Source organism: Nyctereutes procyonoides, unplaced genomic scaffold (assembly GCF_905146905.1).
Source record: "Nyctereutes procyonoides isolate TBG_1078 unplaced genomic scaffold, NYPRO_anot_genome, whole genome shotgun sequence".
NCBI classification, from domain to species: Eukaryota; Metazoa; Chordata; class Mammalia; order Carnivora; family Canidae; genus Nyctereutes; species Nyctereutes procyonoides.
Window position 1 is genome coordinate 12,422,391 of NW_026575042.1, and position 26,975 is coordinate 12,449,365.

At 49.5% G+C, this 26,975-nt stretch overlaps 1 protein-coding gene across 4 annotated transcripts; it reads right to left on the bottom strand.

The window, feature by feature from the left end:
- Window positions 1-864: 864 nt before the first annotated feature.
- POMGNT2 (protein O-linked mannose N-acetylglucosaminyltransferase 2 (beta 1,4-)) lies at window positions 865-25,586 on the bottom strand. 4 transcript variants are annotated; one of them, XM_055321509.1, is made up of 4 exons: window positions 25,333-25,586; window positions 22,021-22,122; window positions 21,291-21,439; window positions 865-3,180 (listed from the first exon to the last, which is right to left on the bottom strand). In XM_055321509.1, the coding sequence occupies exon 4, from the start codon at window positions 3,077-3,079 to the stop codon at window positions 1,337-1,339; it is 1,743 nt and encodes a 580-aa protein (XP_055177484.1). In that variant the 5' UTR covers window positions 3,080-3,180; window positions 21,291-21,439; window positions 22,021-22,122; window positions 25,333-25,586; the 3' UTR covers window positions 865-1,336. The 4 variants fall into 4 exon arrangements, with proteins under 4 accessions (XP_055177484.1, XP_055177483.1, XP_055177485.1 ...); XM_055321508.1 differs by having other exon boundaries at window positions 21,996-22,122; XM_055321510.1 differs by lacking the exon at window positions 22,021-22,122.
- Window positions 25,587-26,975: the final 1,389 nt, after the last annotated feature.

The following is a 26,975-nucleotide window of genomic DNA, read 5'->3' on the forward strand; positions in this document are numbered from 1 at the left end:
TGCCATTCAGCAAAACTGCCAACAGTAAAACTGACCTCTGACAGATTAGCTACATCTGCACCGGCAGGGTCATGAGTGAACCCAAACATCTGGTAGGGGCACCAGAGCTGCAGATCCCCTTGAATGCACCATCCCGGGAGCAGCCCTGGGAACCATGTTGTTTGAAAGACAATGGCTCCCTTGGGGCTTCTAAGCCAGTGGCCCCAACTACCAACAGGGGTCTTGTCTCATCACCCTTGAGCAGCAACTTGCAGAACAGGGCAAGAATGGCTCCCGGGCTGGTGTGAGGACTCCCCCTGAAGAAAAGAAGTGCTCAGTGATGTCCTGCTGAATGTCCTGCCCTGTGTCCTTCTAAGGGAACCTGATGTGTGTAGCCTGTTGTGGTCTTGGGAGCCTGAATGTCCTCTTTAGCCTAAGAACACCACCTGGTGGACACTGCATTTCCTCACCATGGCCCTGTCCCCCCTGCTTCCAGACTTGAACCCCAATTAGATGGGAATGTGATATTCATCAGGCAGTCAAGATGAAATCCAACCAGCTCACATCACTTCATTGTCCTTGATGCTTTCCCATGGCCACATCTCCTCGGTTGACAGCTGAGATGAAAGAGCACGTGGGTACTGACTACCAGTCCCACTTGCAACTAACCAATAAAAAGACTTGACCAAGAGGCTCCTGGGTGGCTCAGTTGGTTAAGCATCTGGCTTCAGCTCAGGTCATGATCCCAGTGTCCTAGGGCTGAGCTCCATGTCAGGCTCCCTGCTCAGTAGGGAACCTGCTTCTCCCTCTCCCCCCTGCTCATGCTGTCTCTTGCTATCTCTTTCTCTCTCAAATAAAATCTTAAAAAAAAAAAAAAAAGACCAAGACGTTTATAATCATTTAATGAATGTTGCAAACACAACTCCACTGTGCTACACGTGAATTTCATGATGATGGAAGCTGATGAACCACCCACCCAAGCGACCACATGACTTACTCACAGTTTCCAGACATCTGGACAGCAACCAGAAAGATTCAGTAGCGAACAGCATGATCACTCGGCCAGAGGCTCCTTAGTTTCCTTCTTCCTTCTCCTCTTCCTTCTCCCCCTAAGGACCTTCTGTGGAGTATGGATGCTCAGGCCGGGAGAAGGGGGTTGGGAGGATCCCAGTGTACCAGTGCAGAGTGCTGGGAACTCCACACTCCAGATACAGTAAGAAGACACAGAGGCACAAGCCTAGGGCAGCCTGCTCAATAAATAATTAATTCCCAGAAGCCACCACAGGGGGCTAGAGGGCCCAGGGACACTGAACTGGAGGAGCCACCCCCCACCCCCGGCCCGGCCATGGCACACTCGCTACGTATTGCACACCAGCACATCTGCAAAGGGTCCCAGGAGGGTCTTGTTGAAGATGCAGCGAACCCACACCAAGTAGGTAGTGAAAGGCTTGATGTTCTCAGTGAAGGTGTGGTTCTGCAGAGCCAGGATGTAAGGCACATAGGTGTTCTCCCCCTGCTCCTGGAGCCACACCTCGTACTTCACCTCCCTCACTTTCAGGTACTTGAGGTTCCATGGGATCTGCCAGGAGACGGTGAGGCGGGCCTCAGAGGCACCCTGCACGGACGCCTGGCACCGTGCCTCCCGAACCTTGCCTGGGTACAGGCCCACGGTCCACTTCTGCTTCCGTGGCCCTGGCCGGCCCTTCACCACACGCCGTACAGTCTGGATGAGGGATGGGATGTCCACCTTGGTGTCCTGGTAGATGCGGAAGAGCCACTCAGGGTTCCGGCAGCAGAGGTGACGAGGAACCTCACGGCTCTGTAGGATGCGGGCCTGCTCGGCCCGGTCCAGGTGAGTGATGCCCCCCTGGTCCCAGGGCCGCTCGGGATGCGTGACGGTGTTCTCCGGCATCATGTTGCGCCAGGCCACATACTGGAGGTCCATGCCAGGCAGCGTGGCCAGCGTCTTATAGGGGGTGTAGTGGTCAGGGTTGACGGCATAGGGGAAGAGCTCGACCACGGTGGCCCCACGGGGCAGGAAGAGGGCAGTGACCAGCTGGGCCCCATGCACGCTGACCAGCATGGAGGCGTTGCTGACCAGCCGCACGACATCGGCAAAGGCCTGGTCCTCCAGGGACACCGTCACCGTCTTCATCTGGAACTCCTGGGCCAGGGCCAACAGCAGCTCCGCCTCATTCAGGATGAGCCTGTTGTGGGTTCGGCTGAAGACCAAGATGTACTCCTCCCCGAGGGGAGCGCCCACCTGGCTCACGTTCAGCTTTTCCCTCATGAACCGGGCGAACTGCCGGATCTCGATGCCCGAGACGAGGATGTTAGCCTTGGGGCCCTGCGGCTGCACGAAGCCGTACTGGTACCAGGTGGTGACCTTGGAGAGGCCCACGAAGGCGTGGGCGAAGCACAGCAGCCGGCCCAGCGTCTTCAGCTGCGCGCGCAGGAGCGGCTGCTTAGGGCTGAGGAGCTTGTACAGGTCAAAGTGGGCGCCCTCGCTCCAGCCCTCCATGAAGAAGAGCCGGGCCTCGTGGGCCAGGCCGGGGAACTGCCTCAGCGTGTAGAAGAGCGGCAGCAGGTCGTCGTGGAAGACGTGCATCAGGTTGTCGGGGTTGAAGCGGTTGGCGACCAGGGCCACGTCGGGCACGAACACGGGCTTGGGCATGAAGCGCAGGGCGGCGGCCGGCAGCTCCACGAAGTTGAAGTACTGGGTGTTGTGGTCCTCCACGGTGGACAGGTCGAGCAGGGCCGGCTGGAAGCGCCGGGAGCCCAGGTTGGGCAGCATGGCCGAGGCGTTGCCGTGGAAGAAGATGAACTCCTCGGCCTCGTTGGAGTAGCAGAGCCACTTAAAGCGGCAGACGCGGTCGGTGTGCGTGCGGCCGGTGCACACCATGTGCGTGCCGCCCTCGCTCAGGAGCTGCAGCGCCCGGGCGTAGTCGGCCCTGGGCGCGGGGCCGGGCGCGGGGGCCTGGCGGCCGGCGGCCACCGCCTCCTCCAGCGCGGCCGCATGCTCCCGCAGCCGCACGTGCTTCCACAGGACGGCGGCCAGCACCGACACCAGGAGGGCGTTGAGCACCGCCGACAGGTGCATCCTGCCGCCCTGGGCCCTAGCGACAGGACCGCCCCCGGACAGCGCCGCTGGCCCGGCCGCCTTCACCCATCCCTGCGGGCGCCCCGCGGAACCGCAAGAGCCTGCGGGGGAGAAGGAAAGGAAGAGGTCGGCACAGGCGGTCCGCAGCCCCCGGAGCCCCCGCAGCCCCCGGCAGCGCCCAGTCCCTGCGCCCCTGCGCCCCCTGCGCCCCCGCGCGTGTTCGCTCCTCCCGGCCCCGCTGCCTCCCCGGGCACTTCGGGCAGGGAGACGTCAGCAGAGAAAACCCAATCAGAGGCTCGACAAGAGCTCAGTGACCGGCCTCACCCTCTGTACACCTACCTGCCAGGAGAAGAATGTGCTCAGCCCCAATTCCTGGTCCCGGGAGGAGCAAGGCAGGCGGGGAGGAGGGATGCTCCAGCCAAGCCCAGTCTAGCTCGGAGCGCCCGCGCCCCCGCCCCGCCCCCGCCCCCACCCCCACCCCCACCCCCAGTGTGTGAGTGAACCCAACACCCAGACATCTGGGCTGTGTAAGTGCTTATGTCACTCAAATCCCGTGGCTGTTTGTTATGAAGCACTGCTACAGCAAAAGCTAACCAACGGAGGACCCATGATGACAGGCACAGGGCAAATCCTGCTACTGCAAGGTAAGGGCCTCTCCGTACAGGGGCACAGACGGGACCGAAGGCCTGTGAGCGCTGTCTCCAGGCTGTACACCAGGACCCCAGTGTCCCCTTCTGACGACACACAGCACGCACATGTGGGGGATATGGGGGAATGTCTGCTCTTGCTTAAAGCTCCTGTTCAGAAATCACTCCTGCTGGCTTTTCAATTCCCATGGAAGGATAGGTGGTTTTTTGCCCCCTCCACGGCCCAGTAAAAGAACTGTATCTGATACACCTACAGGGGGGCCTGGCTGAGCTGTGGGCATTTGCTTCATTTTTCTGCACTACCCAGAAGAGTAATACACTTGCTCTGAAGCCCAGGACTGCTCAGATTTGAAGGCTCTCCCCTCGGCCCTCATAGGAGCAGCATGGGTACCACCTGGGGCCCAGCCAGCACTGCACTGGGGAAGGGGCTAGCTTCTGCTTCTTGGTGTCTTGCAGCTTGTCTCTCCCTGCAATCACAAAACTCAAAGTGCAATCCTGCCCAGAAAGAGACAGTGGCTTAGGCTAGGTTCCCTCAGATGCAGAATCAGAGACAAGAGTTTGAGTCAAGAGCTTGGTAAATCATCCAAAGAATTGGGGGGAATTAAAAGGGAGAAGGAGTGAAGCCAATCAAGGCACATTAATGAGCAGGTCACTACTCTGAAGAAGCCGGGCTATTTGCCTCCCGACTCCCCTCCAGCACCCAGCTGAAGGCCATTCCTGGGGCACCGTCTCCTCCGGCCTACCCTCATCTAAGGGTTGAGCATGCACATTCTTAAGTATGCATATTATACTACCCTCTAAAACATTTCAAAGGAATTACTCTAGCTATCATGTACTCCAGTGTTTCCTTTTCTAGTCCAATATTCTAAATTTGCTTTTAAAAGGAGGGCAGGGCATGTTCATCTTAATTGATTTCGCAACCTAACAGGGTTGGCAATTTACTCTTTAAAAATCCTGGTCTTGGCTAGGATCGAGTCCCACGTCAGGCTCCTTGCATGGTGCCTGCTTCTTCCTCTGCCTGTGTCTCTGCTTCTCTCTCTCCTCTCTGTGTATTCTCAGAAATAAATAAAAAAAATCTTAAAAAAAAAAAAAATCCTGGTCTTGGGGCACCTGGGTGGCTCAGTCAGTTAGGCATCCGACTCTTGATTTCAGCTCAGGTCATGAGTGGTTGTGATTGAGCCCCGAATTGGGCTCTGTGCTGAGCATGGAGCCTGCTTAAGATTCTCTCTCCCCCTGCTTCTCCTGCCCCCACTCACACATGGGTGCTTACGCTCTCTTACTCCCTCCATCTAAAAAAAACAAAACTGGTCTAGATCACAGATTCTCTAACCTGGCTGGTTCTTGAAATCCCCAGAGGCACTTGCTAAAACATCATGTATTCGTAGGCCCTAATCTAAGAGGTTCTGATTCAATAGTAGGTCTGGAGTATGGCTCAGGCATCTGCCATCTTTTGTTTCATTTTCACCATCTTCTTGCAGATTATTTGAATTCCATTTCTAACTATCGATAGTGTTTCTGAGTATATTTCTTGGTGCAGATTTTCTAGCGGTTGCTCTAGGCATCATACTGTGTATATGCAAACTAGCACAGTCTACTGGTAGTGACATTCCACCTCTCGAGCAAGTACAGAGACCTTATCTCCATCTGGGCTCTTTTATCCTCCTCCTTTATAATATAATTATCTTCAACATTTCCTCTACATGCGTTAAAATCCGCATCAGAACACCTTATAATTTTTTTTTTTATGATAGTCACGGGGGGGGGGGGGGCAGAGACATAGGCAGAGGGAGAAGCAGGCTCCATGCACCGGGAGCCCGATGTGGGATTCAATCCCGGGTCTCCAGGATCGCGCCCTGGGCCAAAGGCAGGCGCCAAACCGCTGCGCCACCCAGGGATCCCATAATTTTTGTTTCAATTACCCAGTGTAATCTTCTCAAGAGGGAAAGGAGAGTCTGTTATATTTACCCATATTTTTACTATTCCTGTTTTTCCTTCATCCCTGAGGTTCCAGGTTTTCCTCCGTTATCATTTCTCTGGAGAACTTCCTTTCGTCATCATTTTAGGGAAGTTTGCTGAGAACAAGTTCTCTTAGTTTTCCTTCGGGTGAAGAAAATGCCTTGATTTCACCTTCATTCCTACAGGATATTTTCACTGGGACAGAACTTTGGGGTGACAGTGCTTCCTCTCAGTACATGGAAGCTGAGGCCTCCCTCTGGCCACCATGTTTCTGATGAGGAATCTGCTGTATCTGAACACCGTTCCCCTGGACATAATGGGTCCTTCCTCTCATGTGGCTCTGAAGAGTGTTTGTCTACTTTTTAGAAGCCTGGTTATCAGGTGTCCTGGTGTGGGTTTCTCTGAGTTTACCCTGTGAGGGAAGGTTTCACTCACCTTTGAATCTATAGATTTATACCTCTCACCAAATTTGGGAAACTTTCAGCCATTGTTTCTCTAAATACTTTTTCAGCCTCCAGGTATATGAATGCTAAATTTAAAAAAATCTATATTGTCCTATAGGTCAATAGGCTCTGCTCAACTTTTTCCCCTAATTTTCTCCCTGTTGTTTAGATTGGATAAACAATCCAATTTGTTTCATGTTTACTGATTCTTTCTTTTGTGATCTCCATTCTTCTACTGGTCCATCCAGGGATGTTTTAATTTTGGTTACTACATTTTTCAGTTCTCAAATCTCCATTTAGTTCTTTATACCTTTCTTTCTTTGCTGAGCCTTAGCCTTGAGCTTATATTAAGTCTTCCATTTTAGCAGGGTTTTGCAAGAATCATGCTGGTGGGAGAAGGCGGGGGACTGACTCATTATCTTTGGGTGGGAGGAAATTCACACTTCCTGCTCAGCCTCCACCAACAGCATCCTGGCAGGGAGGGTGAGAGACTCTGCATACCCACTGATTAGGGGTGGAAATCTAGGTTCCTTAGTAGGTCAGGAGGGGTGCCTCATCACCACTGGGTGGGGGTGAAAGTCTAGGCTCCACTGACATCTCAAGGAGACTGTGGGGTGAGGGGACATCTTGTTACCTCTGGGTGGTGGTGGGGGGAGGTTGGGTGCTGAAAGTGGGGGGCACCTGGTTGGTTACCACAAAGCAAGGATGGACATCTAAGCTGTCGATTTGGCCTTTATTAAAGCTGAGAGGGAGGGGAGAAGCAGTTTTCCTGGTGTTTTACAGGAATAGGGTGCTACTGTCAAAAAGGTTTTGTGAGGCTGCTCCTTTTCCAGTCCTTTGATGAATGAGAAAGAGTGAGCTTTCTTTGGGGCTTTTTCTGGTCTCTGCTCGCTGACAATTCTGGGTTGTGGGCTTCTTTAGCACCCAGTCTAGGGTATATAGGAGACAAAAGAAAAACCCAAGAACTCACCACTGTGTTGTTCCACATTCGTCTACCTTTCAGTCTTTGCATGTTTTATATGTAACATCCTGTGTTTTTAGCTGTATTTGTGCATGGTGCATGGATAGGGATAAATGTGTCTGCTCCATTTTGACCAGAACCCAAAGTCTCCTTGGTATCTGCTTTTTTACCAAGCTCCCAGGTGCTTCTGGGGTACAGCCACATTTGAGAAAAAGCAAGAAGAGGCTCTGAACCAAAGAACCAAACCATGGGGCAGCCCGGTGGATCAACAGTTTAGTGCCACCTTCAGCCCAGGGTGTGATCCTGGAGACCCTGGATCAAGTCCCACGTCGGGCTCCCTGCATGGAGCCTGCTTCTCCCTCTGCCTGTGTCTCCTCTCTCTCTCTGTCTCTCATGAATAAATAAATAAATCTTAAAAAAAAAAAATAAGAACCAAGCCGTGAGTGCCAGGAGCCCCCAAAGTCTTAACTCATTCCTGCATCAATTCAAAATTATAAGTCTAAAGTCTCATCACCATGGGATATGGTGAACTAGGGCTTCCTGAAACCTTGGGTACCTAGTGGTTTGCAGACCCTGATCCTGGGGGCTGTCACGGCTAGTGGTCAGCAACAAGGACATGAGGCCAGAGTCTTGGACCTCCATTTATCTCAAAACAAAACCAAGCACCTTTAATTTCTTATATTCAAGGGTATTATAGTGGGTTGAATAATGCCCCCCCCCCAAAATTCATGTCTACCCAGAACCTCAGAATGTGACATTATTTGAAAATAGGGTCTTTATACATAATTAGTTAAGGATCTTCTTTTTTTTCTTTTTTATTTATTTATGATAGTCATACAGAGAGAGAGAGAGAGAGAGGCAGAGACACAGGCAGAGGGAGAAGCAGGCTCCATGCACCGGGAGCCTGACGTGGGATTCGATCCCGGGTCTCCAGGATCGCGCCCTGGGCCAAAGGCAGGCGCCAAACCGCTGTGCCACCCAGGGATCCCTAGTTAAGGATCTTGAGATGAGATCATAATGGATTAGTGTGGGCCCTAAATGTAATGAAAGTGTCCCTATAAGAAACAGGAAAGGACACAGAGGAACAGAGAAGGTGGCCACATGAAGACAAAGAAGACTCAAATGATGTAGCTATAAACCAAAGACCACTCACAATTACCAGGAACCATCAAAAGCTAAAAAGACGCAAGAAAGGATTCTCTCCTACAGCTTTCAAAGGGAACATGGTCCTGTCAATACCTTTATTTTAGATTTCTGTCCTCCAAGAACTGTGCAAGAATAAATTTCTGTCAGGTTAAGCCACCACATTTTTGGTTAAATTAGTTGCAGCAGCCCTTGGAAACTCATACAAGTACCACAAAAATTTATTTTAAAATGGGGTTCTTTGCTCTTAGGAGGGAATTCCACTATTAGGTTAATAACCACTAAGCAAGTCATCCTCATTTTAGGGAGGTGAGGAATTTGCCTCATATCACCCAGCAAGTCTGTGACATGGTCAGGATTAAAAATGGAGGTACCCTGGTGGCTCAGCAGTTGAGTGTGTCTGCCTTTGGCTCAAGGCATAATCCCAGTCCAGGGATCGAGTCCCACATCAGGCTCCCTGCAAGGAGTCTCTTCTCCCTCTATCTCTCTGCCTCTCTGTGTGTGTCTCTCATGAATGAATAAATAAATAAAATCTTAAAAAAAATTAAAAAAATGAAGGTGCCCGAATGTGCTGGTGAGTACTACCTTCTGCAGGCTGGGGGGAGCAGCAGGGCAGGTGCAGGCCTGGCTGGGCAGCATCTGAGCTCAGATTCTGGATAAGGGAGCCAGCCCCCAGCCTCTCAGCTTCTCTGTCCTACAGCCTCCCTCTAGGGTCCAGCTGGGTCTGATATGGATAAGCCACTCTGAACCCCCTTGGGCAACTCTGCTAGGGAGGGCAGCCCCATTCCACCCCCTGCAGCCTCCTCTGCCCAAGGAATCTCCTTTAGAGTTTCCCCTTGCCAATTCTGCCACACCTTCTGCTAACTCTCCCCATGGAAGGGACCAGTGGTCAGTGTGCCTCGGTCTCAGGGCACCAAATCCACCTTACCACCTGGTTTGCTCTTTTGAAGACACCTAATCGCCAGTAGTTATCACCTCATACCCTAAATCAACCTGACTCTGAGTTCCCGTTACATTAGTGGTGGTTGACAGCTCCCAGAAGGGGATGTGTACTGTCCAGGAAAGTTTAAGGATAAGAAGCCAGAAGACTTGGGTTTGAACTGCAGCTCTGTGACTCTACTGTATGGCCTTTCTGAAGTCAGATTCCCCATCAGCACAGGTGAGGGTGCAGCCCCCACATCCCAGGGTTGTGGAGAAGGTCAGAAATCACAGGTTAGTTGTACCTCGTGAGGACTGAGAGCTGACTGCTGCCGATGTATAAAAACAGCAATTCCAAACATTGAGGTTCAAACTAGCAAGTGTCTAGCAGAGGGGGAAGGGAAAAAAATCCAGGCATCGGATGGTTAATAAAGGGCTGCAGGAATGCACAGTGAAGTCTGGCATTTTCAGACATTCTGGCCACCCCTGGCTGCTTTCATCTGACTCAAAGCAAAAGCTGACCGGCGCAGAGTCAGGAACTGTCACTTTTTATTAGTTATTTGAAACGAAGGATTTTTTTTTAAGATTTTATTTATTTATTCATGAGAGACACAGAAAGAGAGAGAGAAGCAGGCTCCATGCAGGGAGCCTGATGTGGGACTTGATCCCAGGACCCAGGATTACACCCTGGGCTGAAGGCAGATGCTCAACCACTGAGCCACCCAGGCATCCCTGAAACAAAGGATTTTAAATCTAAGAGGATTCCTCCCAAAGATGGAAAGTGAGACAGGACATGCTATCATCTATTGGCACCTTCGTCCAGAGTCAGTCACCAACTCTGCTTCCAAGTCCAGTGTACTAGTAAGTGACAGGACACTGTTCCCACCCAATGTCCATGTCCCTTTCCTCTTCCTAATAAAACCCCGCATTTGTCCAGATAGCCACCTCTCCCAGAGACCCATGAGGGGCAGAGAAAGCCAAGATCTGCCTCCCACCTCCAGAGGGTAAATCAGCAAAGAGTATGCTTCTAAAGTCAGTTACTGGCTCAGTGGAGCATGCTACTTGCATAGAACCACACAGAACAAAGTCAAGGAGTCACATTCCCTGTTTCCACCCACTAGACATGAAAGAAGAAGCTGGCCCATGGCTACTGCCTACTATCTGTGGTGGACCAGCCTGAGAACAAAGCCAGGATGCCAAGGATGGCATGAAGGAGGAGAGATACAAAGGACCCTAGTGACATCTTGAAGCCTTATACCTGGACTTTCTGCTGTGAGCTTTCCTTCCTTTGGAAGCTAGTTTTAGTTGGGGTTTTGGTGTCTCCAAGCCAAGAATAATTTAACAGAGGAGAACCTCTTTATAGGTAATTGTGTGTGAAACAAGCACACGGAGGTCTAGCCTGTGCCTTTTGTTTCTGAGCTGTCCTCTAACCTAGTGGAGCTATTTGGCAGCAGTTTCTCCATGACACTTCTAACTTGGGTAAACAAAGCTCCAGTGAGCCCTGTAAGCTGTAAGGGCCAGACCCCTGTGAGGAAGAAATGAGTCCTTCTGGTTTGGCCATTCCCTGGAGCTTTCAGAGGGACCAGAAATATCATCTCCAGGGTAGAAAGGAGGTGGGGGGTCGTCCAAAGACAGAAGAGACCATATAGTCCAGTCTAGTTAGGCAGATGATTCATACAGAGGAAAAGCAGAAGAGAGACTTCGAAAAATCAGCTAAAGCCAAAATGTCAATGGCCTTGATGCTAGGTCAAGAAATCTGAACTCTACCCTCTGGGCAATGGGGAGCTCCTGAAGGTCTGTCTGAGCAGAGTAGACTGGAGATAGGGGAGAACAGAGGTAGAAAATCCAACGACAAGCTCCCAGCCTCAGTGTCTCTCCATTCATGCAGGAGAGGCAAGCCTAGGAGTTAGAATGGGGTGCTCAGAAGAGAGGGAGCTCTGTGCAAAGGGGTACAAGGAACATGCTCCTTATGGCAACTCAAGTCCCAAAGTCTGCAGATGACTTATTTGAGATAAATTCCTGTGGACTCAAAGCTAGTCCTTTAACAAAACTCCCACTCACTCAATCCCATGGGCCTTCTAGGTCTGTAGGGAAGAGGAATAAAGTCACAGCTATCTGGAGAGCCCATGAACCTCATGTCCTTCATGCAAGTCTTTGAAGCTTTTGCAGAACAAGAGTGGAGAACTTCTGGTCTGGCCCTGGAGTGAGAGGAGGGCACAGGCGGCTGCCTTCTTGGCTGGGTTTTGCCTGTGCCCTAGTCAGCCCTATTAATCTCCAGGGGAGGATCCTGGCAAGCCCAGAACCCTACAGCCAGGAAATGTGCTTCAACATCAGTGTTTCCCTGTCTTTTCAAACCCATGCATCCACTGATAAACTCTTTCATGCTCCAAACTATAAAGTCTTGGGATTCCCCAAGAATCCCTTATTCATAAGAGATTCTCTTCTACAATATCTACCCTCAGGATTGAAAGATTTCATCAACCTTTACCTTCTGAAGTTGGTATTTTATTTTTTTTTTAAGTTTTTATTTATTTATGATAGTCACATAGAATGAGAGAGAGAGAGGCAGAGACACAGACAGAGGGAGAAGCAGGCTCCATGCACGGGGAGCCCGACGTGGGATTCGATCCCGGGTCTCCAGGATCGCGCCCTGGGCCAAAGGCAGGCGCCAAACCGCTGCGCCACCCAGGGATCCCCTGAAGTTGGTATTTTATATCTATATCTGCATATGTAAAATCATATTGCTGCATATACTTTTTATTTTATTTTTTTTATTAAAGATTTTATTTATTTATTCATGAGAGACACACACACACAGAGAGGTAGAGACACAGGCAGAGGGAGGAGCAGGCTCCATGCAGGGAGCCTGACGTGGGACTTCAGGATCATGCCCTGGGCCGAAGGCAGGCGCTAAACCACTGAGCCACCCTGGGATCCCCCGCATATACTTTTTAAAAACATGTGCTCCACCCCTACGAAATTCTCCACCCAGCCCCACCAGCTAAGAACTGCTTTGTTATTAGGTAGAACCATGGTAAATTGCTGATAACTGACCAGTTTTGACCAGTGTCCCATGGTTCTGCCGTGGCCACCAACTATCCCTACCCTCAGCGTGGTGCAGACAGTACCAAGGCTGCTCAGAAGAGAAAACCTTAGCAATGACATGACCACGGCCTGAGCTCTGACATCTCTCTAGGAGGTAAGTGGAGGGAAAAAAAAAAAAAAGACAAAGAAACCAGGGGAAGGAAGAGCTAATTCATCCTGAAGGTCAGGAGACACCAGAAGGACAGGGTGTCTCACTGGAGAGGCTACCCTGGGGGCCTCAGCTCAGACCTGGGCCATGGAACTGAAGAGGGATTCACACTGGCATGACAGGAGGACTGTGAGCAGTAGAAACAGCTTGGGGTGGGGGTGGGGGTACACCCACACACATACAGCTCCTAGTTCTGACCAGCGGGAGGGCCTGGCAGCAGTGACAAGTGTGCTCAGGTCTTGGTTCCTAACATCCTCTACTAAGGAACCAGGGCTCTACGGAAACATCGCTGTTTCCAGGGCTGGAGCAGGGAAAGTACAGGTTGAGAACATCTTGTAGTGCCAGAATGTAAGGAAGTTCTCAAAAAATGATGAGGCACAGGAGCTCACCTGAAGGAGCTCCTAGTGGCTAAATCTGGTGCCATGAGCAAAATTAAAAGCAATAGTAATGGATTATAACCCATAGAATAAAATAAGCATGCATGAGTCAATATTGGTATGAATAAATAATTGACTAGATAAATAAGGAAGATGGAGCAGATCTTTCTTACAGCAGAATTCCAATTAATAAATGTAGAAGCAATGATGGAAATAGAAGATCACCATTTGGCAAACATTACAGTAATAACGGTCTCAGGCAAGATCCACTGCTGGATACTAAAATTAGTGGGTGGAGTGTGATGAGAAATAGGACATTTGAAGGGCAGCCCGGGTAACTTAGCGGTTTAGCACTGCCTTCAGTCCAGGGTATAATCCTAGAGACCCGGGATCGAGTCCCACGTCGGGCTCCCTGCATGGAGCCTGCTTCTCCCTCTGTCTGTGTCTCTGTCTCTCATGAATAAATAAAATCTTAATAAAAAGAAAAAGAAATAGGGTGTTTAAATCGTCTTGACTATCTCCCCGTGAGATACGAAGGCAAAAATAGAAACTTTACAGTAAGAAACTAACTTACCTTACAATACAGAAGCCTGGCAGACAGCCCCTGAACCAAGTAATCAGCATTAGCATCAGCAGTAGTAACTTACTGACATCACATACCCCTTGATACAGTGTACTGGGAAGGGTACCTCACTTCCGTCATCTCCTTACCCAAAATACATCAATCTTTATTTCTAGATGGGGAAACGTGTCTAGCTCCACTGCCAGCTCTGAATATGGACTATAGATAAGCTAGTAAAGAGAACATTAAACCCAAATTGAAGGGCATTCTATAAAATCCCTGACCAGGACTCTTTAAGAATTAAGGTCAGAAAAGACCATGAATGACTGAGAAGCTGTCTCAGATTCACGGAAATTAAGGAGACATGACAATGAAACACAACATGGGATCTTAGACCAGGAAAAGGGAAATCAGGGAAAAGGATATTAGTGCACAATTGGCAGATATTAAATTGGGTCCGTGGTGGAGCTAATAGTACCATGTTAATTTCCTAGTTTTGATCGTTGCACTGTGGTTATGTAAGATTTATCATCAGGGGAAGCTGAGTGAAGCATTTTTGGTAACTTTTCTGTAAGTGTAAAATTATTTCTAAATATAAAGTCATTAAAAATTAGATAACTTAAGAAACAAGAGAATATTAAGTGTTTATAGGTAAAATGACACGTACGTGGTTTGTTCTAAAATACTCCAGCAAAGGAGCTCCTGGCTGGTGCAGTCAGTAGAGCATGTGACTCCTGATCTTAGCATCATGAGTTCAAGCCTCACATTATGTTAGGCATGGAGCCTACTTAAAAAATAATAATAAATAAAATAAGATACTCCAGCAAAAAAAGTATGGAGAGGGATGGAGTAAGACAGTAGCAAATAGATCACTATGAAAGATAGTGATGGGGGGGCCTTTCTATGATCCTCTTTTGTGTCTGTTTGACATTTTCGGTAATAAAAAGTCAAAAAGTTAACAGTAAAGAATCAAATAAATCCCTACTACAAATGACAGGATTCTAGAGAGTGGATGAGTAATAAATGAATATTTAGAAAATAGAAGATAAACAGAGCCCTCCCTGGAGAGAGGAGAGGCAGGAGAGGGGGGCTTGAGCTGATGCATGTTTTGCTCCGATCACAGCCAAGAATGCTTCCAACAACAGCTAAAGCTACAACAGACACACCCAGGGGATGCCAGAGAAGCAAGACCTGAGGGGAAATGAGGAAAAAAGAAAGGAAAGACCCACCTCTACCTTGCGTGGGCACCTGTCTAGTGAGCATTCAGCCACCTGTCTTCTTAGGCCTCCCTGTGGTGGAATGCAAGCCTGGCAGCAGGGAGGTGTGGTGTGGGGTGCGGACACAGGAGGAAGGAGCCTGGGCCTCTCCTCTGGACCTAAGGCAACCTTAAGCTGGGGGGACAGAGTGCTTGGGGTCAAGCTTATGGGAACCAGAACACATGGGGCTGGGGGCTTTATAGAGCAACTAGGCAAACAGGCAGAGGCCAGCCTTTGAGCCTGGGGAGGGGGGGAGCACTGTTTCTAGTTAAATGCTAAGTCAATACCCCTTCCCAGGCCAGCCAGAAGGATGCTGACAGAAGGCAGGACAAATACAGAGGATTCCAGGGCCCTTCAGCCGACCTGCCTTCTGAGGGAGGAAATGGAAAGGAAGGTTTGCTGGGGATGGACAGAGCATTTCGCTAGAAATCGTGTGATGGTTAAAGCATGCGGCCCAGGAGGGATGGCCTGGGTTTCTAACTTAACGATGTACAAGGCAGGCAGCCTGCACCAACATCTGATGGGAACAGTTGCATAAATACCCCACTCCCGTGGAATGGTCAGATCACCAATATAACTGCATGTAACTATATGGGAATTAAAATATAAGTCCGTGAATGAATAAATGAATGGTCCACATCCATCCTGCCCAGGCCGGAGAGTCCTGAGGCATGTTCTACACTAGCCCCACAGCTCCCTAACAGATTAGGTGGTTGCCCACAGTGCTCACAGGCCTGATGCATGCCCCCTTTCCCTCTCTGGTCTCAGTTCTTCACTCCCTGATTCATGCTTACTGGGACAGAGTTCAAGTAACCTACTTACACATGAATCTTCGGCTCAGGATCTATTCCTGGGGGGACACTCATCAACACAGTTAGGACTGTATTTTGCCCCTGTAAAGCCAGATGCAAAGCCACCCTGCATTTTCACCTGCTGTGAAGTAGCCAGAGTGCAGTAGGAAAAAGCCAACAAGTCCTTGGACAAGCAGCGGTTATTATAAAGTCCTTTCAGCATGTTTCCCATGCTCTCCCCTCCCCAGGCCCACTAAGTGCTCTGCAGCAGCCTGCACATGCCAGGGGCACTCAGGGATCCAGCTAAATGCTCAGAAGAGTTTTCAAAAGATAAGAGATGGAGGCAAAGAGCACATAATCAGGCCCCTGGCACTAAACAAGGTAGAAGAGATCTCTCACCATCACTGTTTCAAAATGTTTCTGGATAACAAACTCCAGGAGGAAACTCAAAATGGTGAATAATTGGGCCAAGAGGCTTACTGGACAGTGGACCTCATGATGTCTCCTTTCTCCAAGCCAATTTTCACTGCTCCTGGAGAGACCACCGGTCTCAGTGAGAACAGAGCAACAGTAGGGAGACCAGGATGACAGAGAATTCTGCTCGCCATCCTTGGCCTGGGAGACGGAAAAAAAAAAAAAAAAAAAAAGACACTCAGCGAAGTGCTGCCCTCTGCAGGGCTGTGGACACCTGCCTCACTGGGTGTGCCACGTCTGGTCCTGAGGTGTGACCCAGAGTTTAGTGCCATTCTGTGCACCAAGAGCCTCTTCAGAATGAGGGCGATCCCTGGATGAGGGCTCCTTCAAGCTGAAGGCCTCCATACTCCACTTTGTCACCTCTGTTGAAATGGGTGGAGGGGCCAGAATCCTAGCATCACAAGGCACCTTACTCTCAGTGATGGGGAGCTCACTCCCACTCATAAGCAGTCCATCCTTCTTTGTATTTACTCTCCTGAGACCTCAAGAGCTCAAAAACAGAGCTGGAGTTCACCCCTCCTCTATTTGCTATCTCTAATCCTCTCTCTCATGGTGAACCCATTTCTGAGAGGTGGGGCAGTCTCCACCCTTATCTGCAGTCAGATGCAGAAAGCACCACATACCTGCTGAGTTCCTGCTCTGTCCGGTGCCATGCTGGGTCCCTTCCATGTGTGCACAACCCCACTTATTCTTTCCTCACCACTACTCAACTCAGAGGGTTAATTTTGTCCTCACTTTTCCTCTTCGGAAAGAGTCTCAGAGGCTGGGCCAACATTCACCGGCCAGGATTTGACCCCACCCATTTCTACCTAGGCTGCCTCTGAGATGAGGGCTGCCCCACAGGAGTCTTGTGATGAGGCTCCTTGGACAAGGAGGAGGGGGTGGTCCTCAGAGGCATGGACCACCCAGGATAATTATCTTTTGTCTCCTCTGAGTGGCCCCCTGAAACCTTCCTGTCTCTCTAGGATCTGTGGGTAGGCATGAAGGTTCAGTGGTTTGTGAGGAGCCAAGGAAACCACCACCCTCTCTGGGAAGAGCCTCCAATGGGAGGGGATTTGGAGAGGACAGAGAGTCTCTGACATGGGCTGTTCCACACAGAGAACAAGAAAAGTTGGATAAACCCTTTTCCTGCTTGGACAAGGATATGACAGATGTCTCAACAGAGGCCTCCAGCCCAGCCCCTGCTCCAAGCCTGCCTTACCTTCGGGGGGGGGGGGGGTCCCATAGCCTCTACAGAGGGCATCCCATTTGGTGCTCACCTCAACCCTAAGAAGTACCATTATTCCCAATTCTCTGGTGAGGAACCTGAGGTCAATGAGGACCACTGACTTGCCCAAGGCCATGCAAGTGTCAGGTCTAGAGATCAACCTACTGTTCTCTGACTCTAAAGACTGCTCAAAATCATCAAGACACAGAAGACCTGGTTTTAAGTAAAGTGGAACAAGGGGTGAAGAAGAAAAAGAAACACCTCAGGCATTTAAAGGAATCAAATCAGGGAGGAGCAAGCCCAATTACGGGTCCACGCATCCCACCGGAGCCAGTTGAGCCAGTAGCTACAGGACTCCATCGGAGAGTACTCGCCCTCTCTGTTCTGCCTCCCTGGGATGCTGTTTCTCCCCTTGGGCAGCTTCCCCTCATGGTCAGGACAGGGCCACCAGCATCAAATGGAGCAACTCGCTTCCCTGTTTCATATCCAGCCATGGGCAGAAAGTTCACCCTCTCTGTGGAAGAACTTGTCCACTCAGCCATCTGATAGGGTCATCTCCCATCCAGTCCCCTCCCAGACCAATGACGATGAGCAGAACTAGCACTGCTGATGAGCTGAGAGCCATCAGTTTTTGTGGCAGGGAGGAGGGCCATACAGGAGGCAAGGGGAATGACCATGATGTTTGATGTTGCAACTTTTGAAGGAGACAGGCTTCACACGGGACCCAACAAGCTCAGCCCTCGTTTTGCTTGTTTTTCCTTTAGGAAGCAGAGGAAATGAAACTTGGAAAAACCACCTCTGCCCACTTCTCATCTCACTCCTGCCCTAAGTGGACATAATGAGGCTTCTCCATCATCTCAGGATCACCAGCCAGATGCCCCGTGGTGTACCTCCTGTCTGAACACACTATTCAAGGTGTAACCTGCACTCGAAACTCATTCCCAGATCACTGCCAACTTTCACATACAAACCCATTCTGACCTCCAAAAATATAATCAAGGCCACGCAAAACAAAAACCCACTGCCCATGCAAAATGGGCACATCTTGTCTTTTCTAACTTTGAAGAATGTAAAAACTAACCCAACATTAGCAAATTTCTCTTTAAACCTATCTTCCTACAAGAAGAGATTTGTCACTCTTCTGCCCCAGATTCTCCTCTAAGTCCTGTCTGCTTACTGAGGGGATACAACTTTTCCAACACTAGGCACAAGGCTGTTGGAAAACAGAGAACAGAGTCCCTGCTGCCTCTTCCAGCAAAGCCTCTCACGGAGGCAGATGAAGAGCCATCCTGGGGACAGGAGACAAACCAAAGGGCTGACCCAAACCTTGATTCCACTCCTCAACAGAAATGACCCTGGTGGCACCCTCTAAGCTTGTGGGGCTGAAGGCTGATTATAAACCTGTGATCATTGGAAAGAAACTTGTTACATAGAAAAGGCAATCCCTATTGGACTTTTAAGGTTCTGCATCAACAACTTGGGTCACGCTGTTTTCAGCATGCCTACTCCCTGGCATGAAGACCCCAGAGAGGGGAGGGGTCTGTCAAGTAGTATGGACCAGACCACCCTTGTCTCAAGTTACCTGTCAATCACTTTGCCCCAGAGGAAGGTTGGTTGGGTGCAATGGAGCAGGAAAAGTAAGGAGCAGGAGAAGGCAGGGGAGGACACACATGCTCACACAGAACAAGGCTTTGGGACTTGCAACACATGGAAAGGGCACCTGCCCAGAGCTCCTATTCCAGTAAAGAGGCAAGCTCTGAATAGATCCCCAAAGCAAACCCCTCCTGAAAACATCTGCTGAGGCCTGGATCCCTGGCCCATGGTAGACAGCTGTGCCCTTGAGTCATTCATGCAAAGGTGCTTAGATTCTTTCCTTTATTCTCTTAAAAAAATAGGCGTTTGTTAGTTGTGGACAGGCATGACTTGGAATTTATTTAATGATCAATATGGCACATCCACTGACCAAGCAGAACAGATGCCCACCATAACACCTCCCTGACACAGGTGCCATAGAAGGGCCTCCTTAGCTTCTGGCTGACTTCACCTGAGTGAAGGTAAGGTGGGTGAGAGATAATCTATATTTGTCTATGTCACTCCATATATATATCTACCTACGAACTTGAGTCCAAAGTCTTAACAGGACATGAAGAGAATCCCAACAGACGGTCATCTAGCCTTGCTTAAAAATCCCTGCTTCCACTGGTTTTGCCCAAAGGGCTCCAGAGAGGAAGAGCAACCTCAGGTGGATAACAGAAGACTCTGCCCCGGAAGCCAGAAGCACCTGGCTGATCTCCCACATCACCTGAGTGCACTCAATCTGAGCTAAGTGCAGGCGTCGGGACACCCAAAAGACTACCGTGGTCTTCCACTCTTCCCTTGGTGGTGATCAAGAATTCTTCCCAGGCCACACAGCTCACACTCACCTTCCTTTAGCCCCTAGGTGTGAGATGGTTTTAATTCCTCAAGACTCAATTTCCTCATCTGTAAAATGGGAATGATAACCTCCTTAGGGCGCTGTGAGAACTAAATGAGCTAATGCACATAAAGTACCTAAATAGGCCTCAAAACACATCAGCTGTCAGAATCACATTTCACTAGGGTTCCTCAGATTAACGATGAATTAAACACAGGTACCAAGTCAGCCATACAGCTCCAAGCCAACCCTAAACGGACTGAACCCCCAATGGCTTTGGTGGCACATTCCCTGTCCCTTCCAGGTTCGCTCAATCTTCCTAAAGACTTATTTCCCTTCCCCTGGGAAGAAGGCCCCCAAGCAGGCAGTGCCCAGCATGAAATTAATAACTTCAACAACCACCACCTCCAATCTTAAATGTTGATGGAGTACTAGAAACTATTCTACATTTCCTCGTTTAATCCTCAAACCCACATGAAGAGGCTAGCATAGTACCGTAGTACTATCCCCATCCACAGATGCAGAGGCTAGAAGGAGGGAAGTAAATGATTCCCAAGGGCCTCAGCTTGCATGGAATGAAGTCAGGATTTGAACACGGAGCATGTCAACACTACCCATGCTAACAACTCAGGCACCATTTGGCCTTCATCTTCTCGGACTTCCAGGGCACAGAAATTCAAGGGTTGCGATTATCACATTTTTTTCCTCTGGGCACCAGATTTTAGGATCCAACTGGTGTGAGGCACAAAGCTCCACAGTGACTCAGCCAGGAAAAGCGTGATAGAACATAGTGAGAAAGCAACCATCTGCCAGCCAAGGAGAGGGGCCTCAAGAGAATCCAAACCTGCCAACACCTCGATCTTGGGTTTCTATCCTCCAGAACTGTGAGAAATAAATTTCTGATGTTTGTCATCCAAGCAGTGGCACTTTGTTATGGCAGCCCAAGCTGATACCAGGTACCAGCCAGGTACCACCAGACTGCTTTCCTGCCAGGACTCCATCAGCGTGAGCTTTAACCTGGGCATCTAGGGATCCCTGGGTGGCGCAGTGGTTTGGCGCCTGCCTTTGGCCCTGGGTGGCGCGATCCTGGAGACCTGGGATCGAATCCCACGTCGGGCTCCCGGTGCATGGAGCCTGCTTCTCCCTCTGCCTGTGTCTCTGCCTCTCTCTCTCTCTCTCTCTCTCTGTGACTATCATAAATAAATAAAAATTAAAAAAAAAAAAAGAGGTAACCTGGGCATCTGGCCGCCAGGTTACAGGGCCCACCCCTGGCTTCACTCTCCCCACTGGCTCTTGGCTTCAGTGAGCATGTGAGTTTGGGCCTCCCACCCTAGGCCTAGAATTCCTGGAGCTTTTACTTCTTATTAGACCATGAGGCCCTTATGCATGGCTTTTCTGTGCCTATGTCTGGAGCTGGCCAGGGCCCCCAGAAGTGGAACCTGCACCCAGCCCTGGGTGACCAGCCACAGAAGGTGAACCTCCATGGCAGGCAGCCTCTTGTCCAGCTGCCTAGCTCTGTGTCTGCAGGTGTGGCAGCACCATCGACACCTTCCTCCAGCACTTCTTCAAACAGAGGGGATCCTAGAAAGGTGGATGCATGGAGTCCACAGGATTCTAATAATATTTAGTTGCTCTAGGAGCTGAGTGAAGCAGTTTTGGGGAGCAAGCTGGCAGCACTCTTCTATCTGCCTCATTTCTAAAGGGCTTTTTTTAGGCTTTTTTTTTTTTTAATCTCTTATTTCCCTTTCTTTTGAAAACAACCTGACACAAGGCCTTCCTGTTAATAGTAATAATAGTGGTAATAGGATACCTGAGTGGCTCAGCAGTTGAGCGTCTGCCTTCAGGTCAGGGTGTTATCCCAGGTCCAGAGATTGAGCCCCGCATCGGGCTCCCTGCATGGAGCCTGCTTCTCCCTCTGTCTAAGTCTCTGCCTGTATCTCGTGAATAAGTGAATACAATCTTTAAAAAAAAAAAAAAGAAAAGTTTTAATAGTGGCAATTCAGCAGACCAGACCAGAGTCTTCAGCCTCTCCCTGATACTTGGCTCGTGGCTGAGTACCCAGTGCCCAGCCAGGGAAGGGCCCTCTGTTACGCTTTCAAAATGGAGAAATGAAACAACTCTTAGCATTAAGAATGTACTGACAGTAGTCTACCAATGGCAGAGTGAAAGCTCTGACAGATGCCAGGCCCTACATATGCAGCAGAGAGGACATGGGACACCAGACAAAAATGGAAGTGATCAATCAATCACTATCCTGACTGGCTCAGGAAAAGAGGATGCTGGCTTCTGGGCAGGGGATGGAGGTTAATGCTACCACCAGCTTATTGAGCACCTACCATATGCCAGGCACCATCCTAAGCCCCTTTCCCTTTTCCCATAAGCCTCACAAAAGCCCTCCAATGCAGATACTAGGGTCATCTCCAATATCTTTTAAAATGAAAAACCCCAAAGTTTAGTGAAGTTAAGAAGCTTACTTGGGGTCTTACAGCTCAAGTGGGGGCCCCAGGATACAAACCCATGTCTGACTCCAGGGGTCTTACTTATCCACAAGTGCTTCAGACTCAGTAGTCAGTGACAGAGAAGCAGGGCAGACGTCAGAGCAATGAGTTTTTATCATTCAAGGGCAGAGCAGGTGTGGATGGCTGTGGAAATAAGAGACCCATAGGCTCTTGACTGTAACTTAGTAACCCAAGGCTTCCCTTGTGTAATTACTGCCCACCCAGCCAGGCAGAGATGCCCAGTGGTGGCAGGCAGCTCAAGGGAGCTGTAGCCACTCTCCTGCCCCAAGGAAAGTCTGGTAGTACATGGGGGTGATCATTATTCCAACTCTCCCTGGTGCTGTGCTGAGAGGGCTAATCCGCCAATTTAAAATTATAAAACCACCTATTTTTAGAGCTAAAAGTACCCTTAGAAATGATTTGTTCCAACTCTTTATAAAAGAGGTCGAGAGGCATGGTGTGAGCTCTCATGGGTAGCCAAGATTAAAACAGAGGGAGCTCTCAGTCCAGAGCTCCTCCTCACACCCATGGCCCAGGGGTGGCCCTCTTCCCAAAGGCAGAAATCAGGCCCAGAGAAGTACAGCTCTAGAATGCCACCCAGCCCCCTAAATACCACTTCTCACTTCCCCAGCCCTATGGCCCAGTGATGAGAGCCACAGGGGCCACAGGGGTGCCTCTTCCTAACACCTCCTCCCCAAGTCTCACTCGGCCTCATCCAATCTCAGGCATGGAGAGGAAGCACAAGCAACTAGGCCATAGAGTCCCGCCTCCTCTCCAAGTGGTGGGAGAAGACCCCCTGCCAAAACACTGGAGGCTGCCCCTTGGTCACAGCTGAGTCTCGAGAACCATGAGGACCACAGGTGGCAAAGGAGAAGTCAATGGCACTGGTTCTGGAGCTGAGATACCAGAAGTGAGCTCCTATTCTGTCACTTAGCAGCTGCATAACCCTAAGCCGCAACTGCATAACCCTAAGCCAATTCGATTTCTTCTTCTTCTTTTTTTTGACAGGCAAAAAATTGTAAATAATTAGTGTGTATAACTTGATGTTTAGAGATAGGTATACACCTCTGAAACCATCACCAATAATATATGCCATAAACCAATCCATCACCTCTGTAAGTTTCCTCCTGCCCTCTTCTTTATTATTTTTTGTGTTAAAAACACTTAACATAAAACCTACTTTCTTAGCACATTTTAAAGTATATAGTACACTAATGTTAATTGTAGGCACGAAGCTTACAGTAGATGTCTAGGACTTAGTCACCTTGTATACCTGCAACCTTATATCCTTTGACTAATGCCTCCCCATTCCTCCTCATCCCAAACCCTGGCAACCTCCATTCCACTCTCTGCTTCTAGGAGTCTAACTAGATCAAACTGATAAGTGGTATCATGTAGTATTTGTCCTTCTGTGGCTGCATGAGCTAATTCTTAACCCCTACAAACCTCCATTTCCTGATCTGAAAAACCAACATGATTATACCTACTTCACAGGCAAAACACAATGCCTGACGATTATTTTTACAGTATTGTTATTATCATAATGATGCTCTACCACCCATTCAGTGGCTCTTCTTCTATGCCAGAAACAGTGCTAAGTGCTTTAGATGAACAATCTCATTTATTCTCACCTACAAATCTAAAATAGGTGCTATCAATTTCATCCCACATTTGAGGAACCGTGCTCAGAGTTGTTCAGTGAATTGCCCAATGTCACACAGCTACGAAGTGGTGGGGCTGGGATTTGAACCAGGTCTACTCCTAAGCCTCTGCTAACATCTGTGGGCTATGCCTTTCATGTTCTTTATTTTATCCAATTTAAAAAAACCTACCAGTGTTAGGCAGGTCCTAGGGGGAGCGTATCCACTGACAACCAAACTGAGAGTGCCACAGACCCTTTGGGAATGGAGCATTTGGTAATTTAATTTTCCAGTTAGCTCCATATTCACTAGAAGCCTTGTTTACTGCTCAATATTTTCTAAACCCTGGCTCAGAGCACGAACTTGCCAACCTGAAGGACAGTTTGAAAACTGCTCTAGCTTCTCTGTCACTGACATATTAAGGCCCCCAGGATGCTCATGTGGCCACAATGTGGTGTGGGGGAACTCAGTCACCAGCACCCCATCCTCCTCTTTGCTGAGGATCTCCACTCTCTGCTTCTCTTCGCACTCCTGGGGCCCAAGGCTCAGGCACTGATGCGCTGGCCATCACTGGGGAGAACAGGACCCGTGCTCTTTTCTGGCTCTGTCACTAACTGGGACTCAGATGCCTCATCTGTAATGTGTGAAAGAATGAAATGGAAGATCTCCAAGATCCATAAGAGCCAGAGAGAGCAGCTAGGTGCAGTACAAAGAGGGTCCTGGATTCCAATCTCACTTGTAACACTATCTTAGCAACCACAAGTGCTAATATCTGCTGCGCATCCACTGTGTACCAATACTGGACTGAGAACTTGCACAGCATTATCTCATTCGATCTTCACAGCAAGACTGTGATGAAGGTACTTTTATTCCCATTTTCCAGGAGAAGAAACAGAGACTCAGGGAGGGTAAGGGACTTGCTCCAGGGCATACACCTAGTAAATGAGCGTCAGGATTTGAAAGCCCAGCACATGTAACAGTAAACATTTGGTGAATGAACCCTGTTTTGTCTGTGCTCCTAGCCACTAAGCCCATAACCAAGCTCACCCCATAACCTTTCTGGTGCTGGACCTTGCTCTCCCCAAGAGTATGCTCTGACAGTTGGCTGTTATAAAGTAAGCAGACCCTAGCCGGGCCACCAACAGGTGCAGGGCCCTGGCCCGAGCACCCTAGATCTTAGCAGAGGATCCTCATCAGTGACCAGGAGACAGAGTCTACACATGGAAGGGATCAGGTGTCCGGTGGGTCCCTCTACCCTGACACTGTCAAGCAGGCCGTGGCAGGCTCTTATCACGGGGCACACAGTAAATATCCTATGGAGCCCCAAAGAGCCCAGGGATCAGCTGCAGGCCTGCCCAGGTACTGCCTTCCACAGGAGTTCGGGAGGCCCAGGCCCCCTCCACCACCTCGCTGGCTCCCTGCCAACCGCACTAATCGTCTCCCGAGCAAAAGGGAGTGAGGCTCGCTGCCAGTGCCAGCCGGGGGCTAAGGGAACCAAGGGCGCGCCAGGGGGCAGCGGGACCCCGAGGGTCCATCTCCCCTCACCCCGCCCCCATCCCGCGCCTCCTCCGATCTGCATCACGCGTCACTTCTTGGTTCTGCAAACTTCCCGGGCTCTCCTTCACCCGAGGGCCAGCGCTGCCGCTGGTTCCTCCCGGGGGGGTCCGGGGCCGGTCCCTCACTCCAAGCCCAGCCCCGAGCGCGCGCGTCTCACCTGCAGCCCCGCAGGCCGGGCTCCGCGGGGCTGAACGTCCCGGCGGGCCCTCCGCGAGGCCGGCCTTGGCCCCAACAGCCGCCGCTGCCGCCTCCTGCGCCCGCTACGAGACCGGGAGGCCCGGGCATGGAGGGCAGGTCCCGGGGCGCCGTCCCGCTCGCCGCCGCGGGGCTCGCGGGTGCCCGCCGTGCGCCTGCCTGGCTGGCGAGCCCGGCGCGGCCGCCCTGGCACGTGCGTGCGCACGCTCGGGGGCTCCGCGGCCCCAACCCCGGCCAGAACCACCCCTCGGCTAGCGGGATTCTGGGAATTGCAGTTTTCCTGGAGAACAGCCCATCCCTTCAGCCCACGGAATCCTGGAAGTTGTAGTTTCTTCCCGCGACAGGCGCAGCTTTACTTGCTGTTAGATTTATACGATTATGGGATTCCTGATGATAAATGTAAATACAAGTTAAGCCGACAATCAGATGTCATTTATAAAATAAAAGTGATTAATATATCTCGTTCTAAAAATATCTATTGCCACAAATACAAGTAAATTCAAAAGCACTATCCAGTTCCCCTCACCCACCCCCACCCCATCCCTTCCCATCCCATCTGGACCCTCCTAAAGGGAAAACATTCCCAACTCTTATGGTTGCTGCATCTGGCATTTACTGTCCACTCTCAAAATATACATATGCTCCTATTTCTTGATTTATGAATTCTAAACCCCTTGGCTTTTTACTAGGATAGATGAAAATTCAACTCATTTAAATATGTGCGCCATGATTACCTGCACCCTCATTGAGTTATGAGACATTTCTTTTTTTTTCTTTCTCCAAATTCTTATTTAAAATCCATTTAGTTAACATATAGAATAATATTAGTTTTAGGGGTGCACTTGACGGGATGAGCACTGGGTGTTATTCTGTATGTTGGCAAATTGAACACCAATAAAAAATAAATTTACTATTTAAAAAATAAATTAAATTAAATTAAAAATAAAAAATATTAGTTTCACGTGTTGAATTTAGTGATTCATCACTTACCTACAGCACCCAGTGCTTATCACAAGTGTACTCCTTGATACCCATCACCTATTTAAGCCACCTCCCCACCGACCTCCCCTCCAGTACCCCCTCAGTTTATTCTTTATAGTTAAGAGTCTGTTTCTTGGTTTGCCTCTCTTCTTTCCCTCCATGTTCACCTGTTTTGTTTCTTAAACTCCACATATGAGTAAAACCATATGCTATTTGTCTTTCTCTCACTGACCAATTTTGCTTAGTATAATACTTTCTAGTTCCATCCATGTCATCATAAATGGCAAGATATCATTCTTTGTTATGGCTGAGAAACATTTCATTGTATACATATACCACATCTTCTTTATCCATTCATCAGTCGATGGGCATTTGGGCTCTTTCCATAATTTAGCTATTATTGATAATATTGCTATAAATAAACATCAGAGTGTATGTATCCCTTTGGATCAGTATTTTTTATCCTGTAGGTAAATACCTAGTAGTGCAATTGCTGGATCCTAGGGTAGTTTTATTTTTAACTTTTTGGGAAACATCCACACTATTTTCCAAAGTAGCTGTACCAGTTTGCATTCCCACCAACAGTGTTAGAGGGTTCCCCTTTCTCTACATCCTTACCAACAC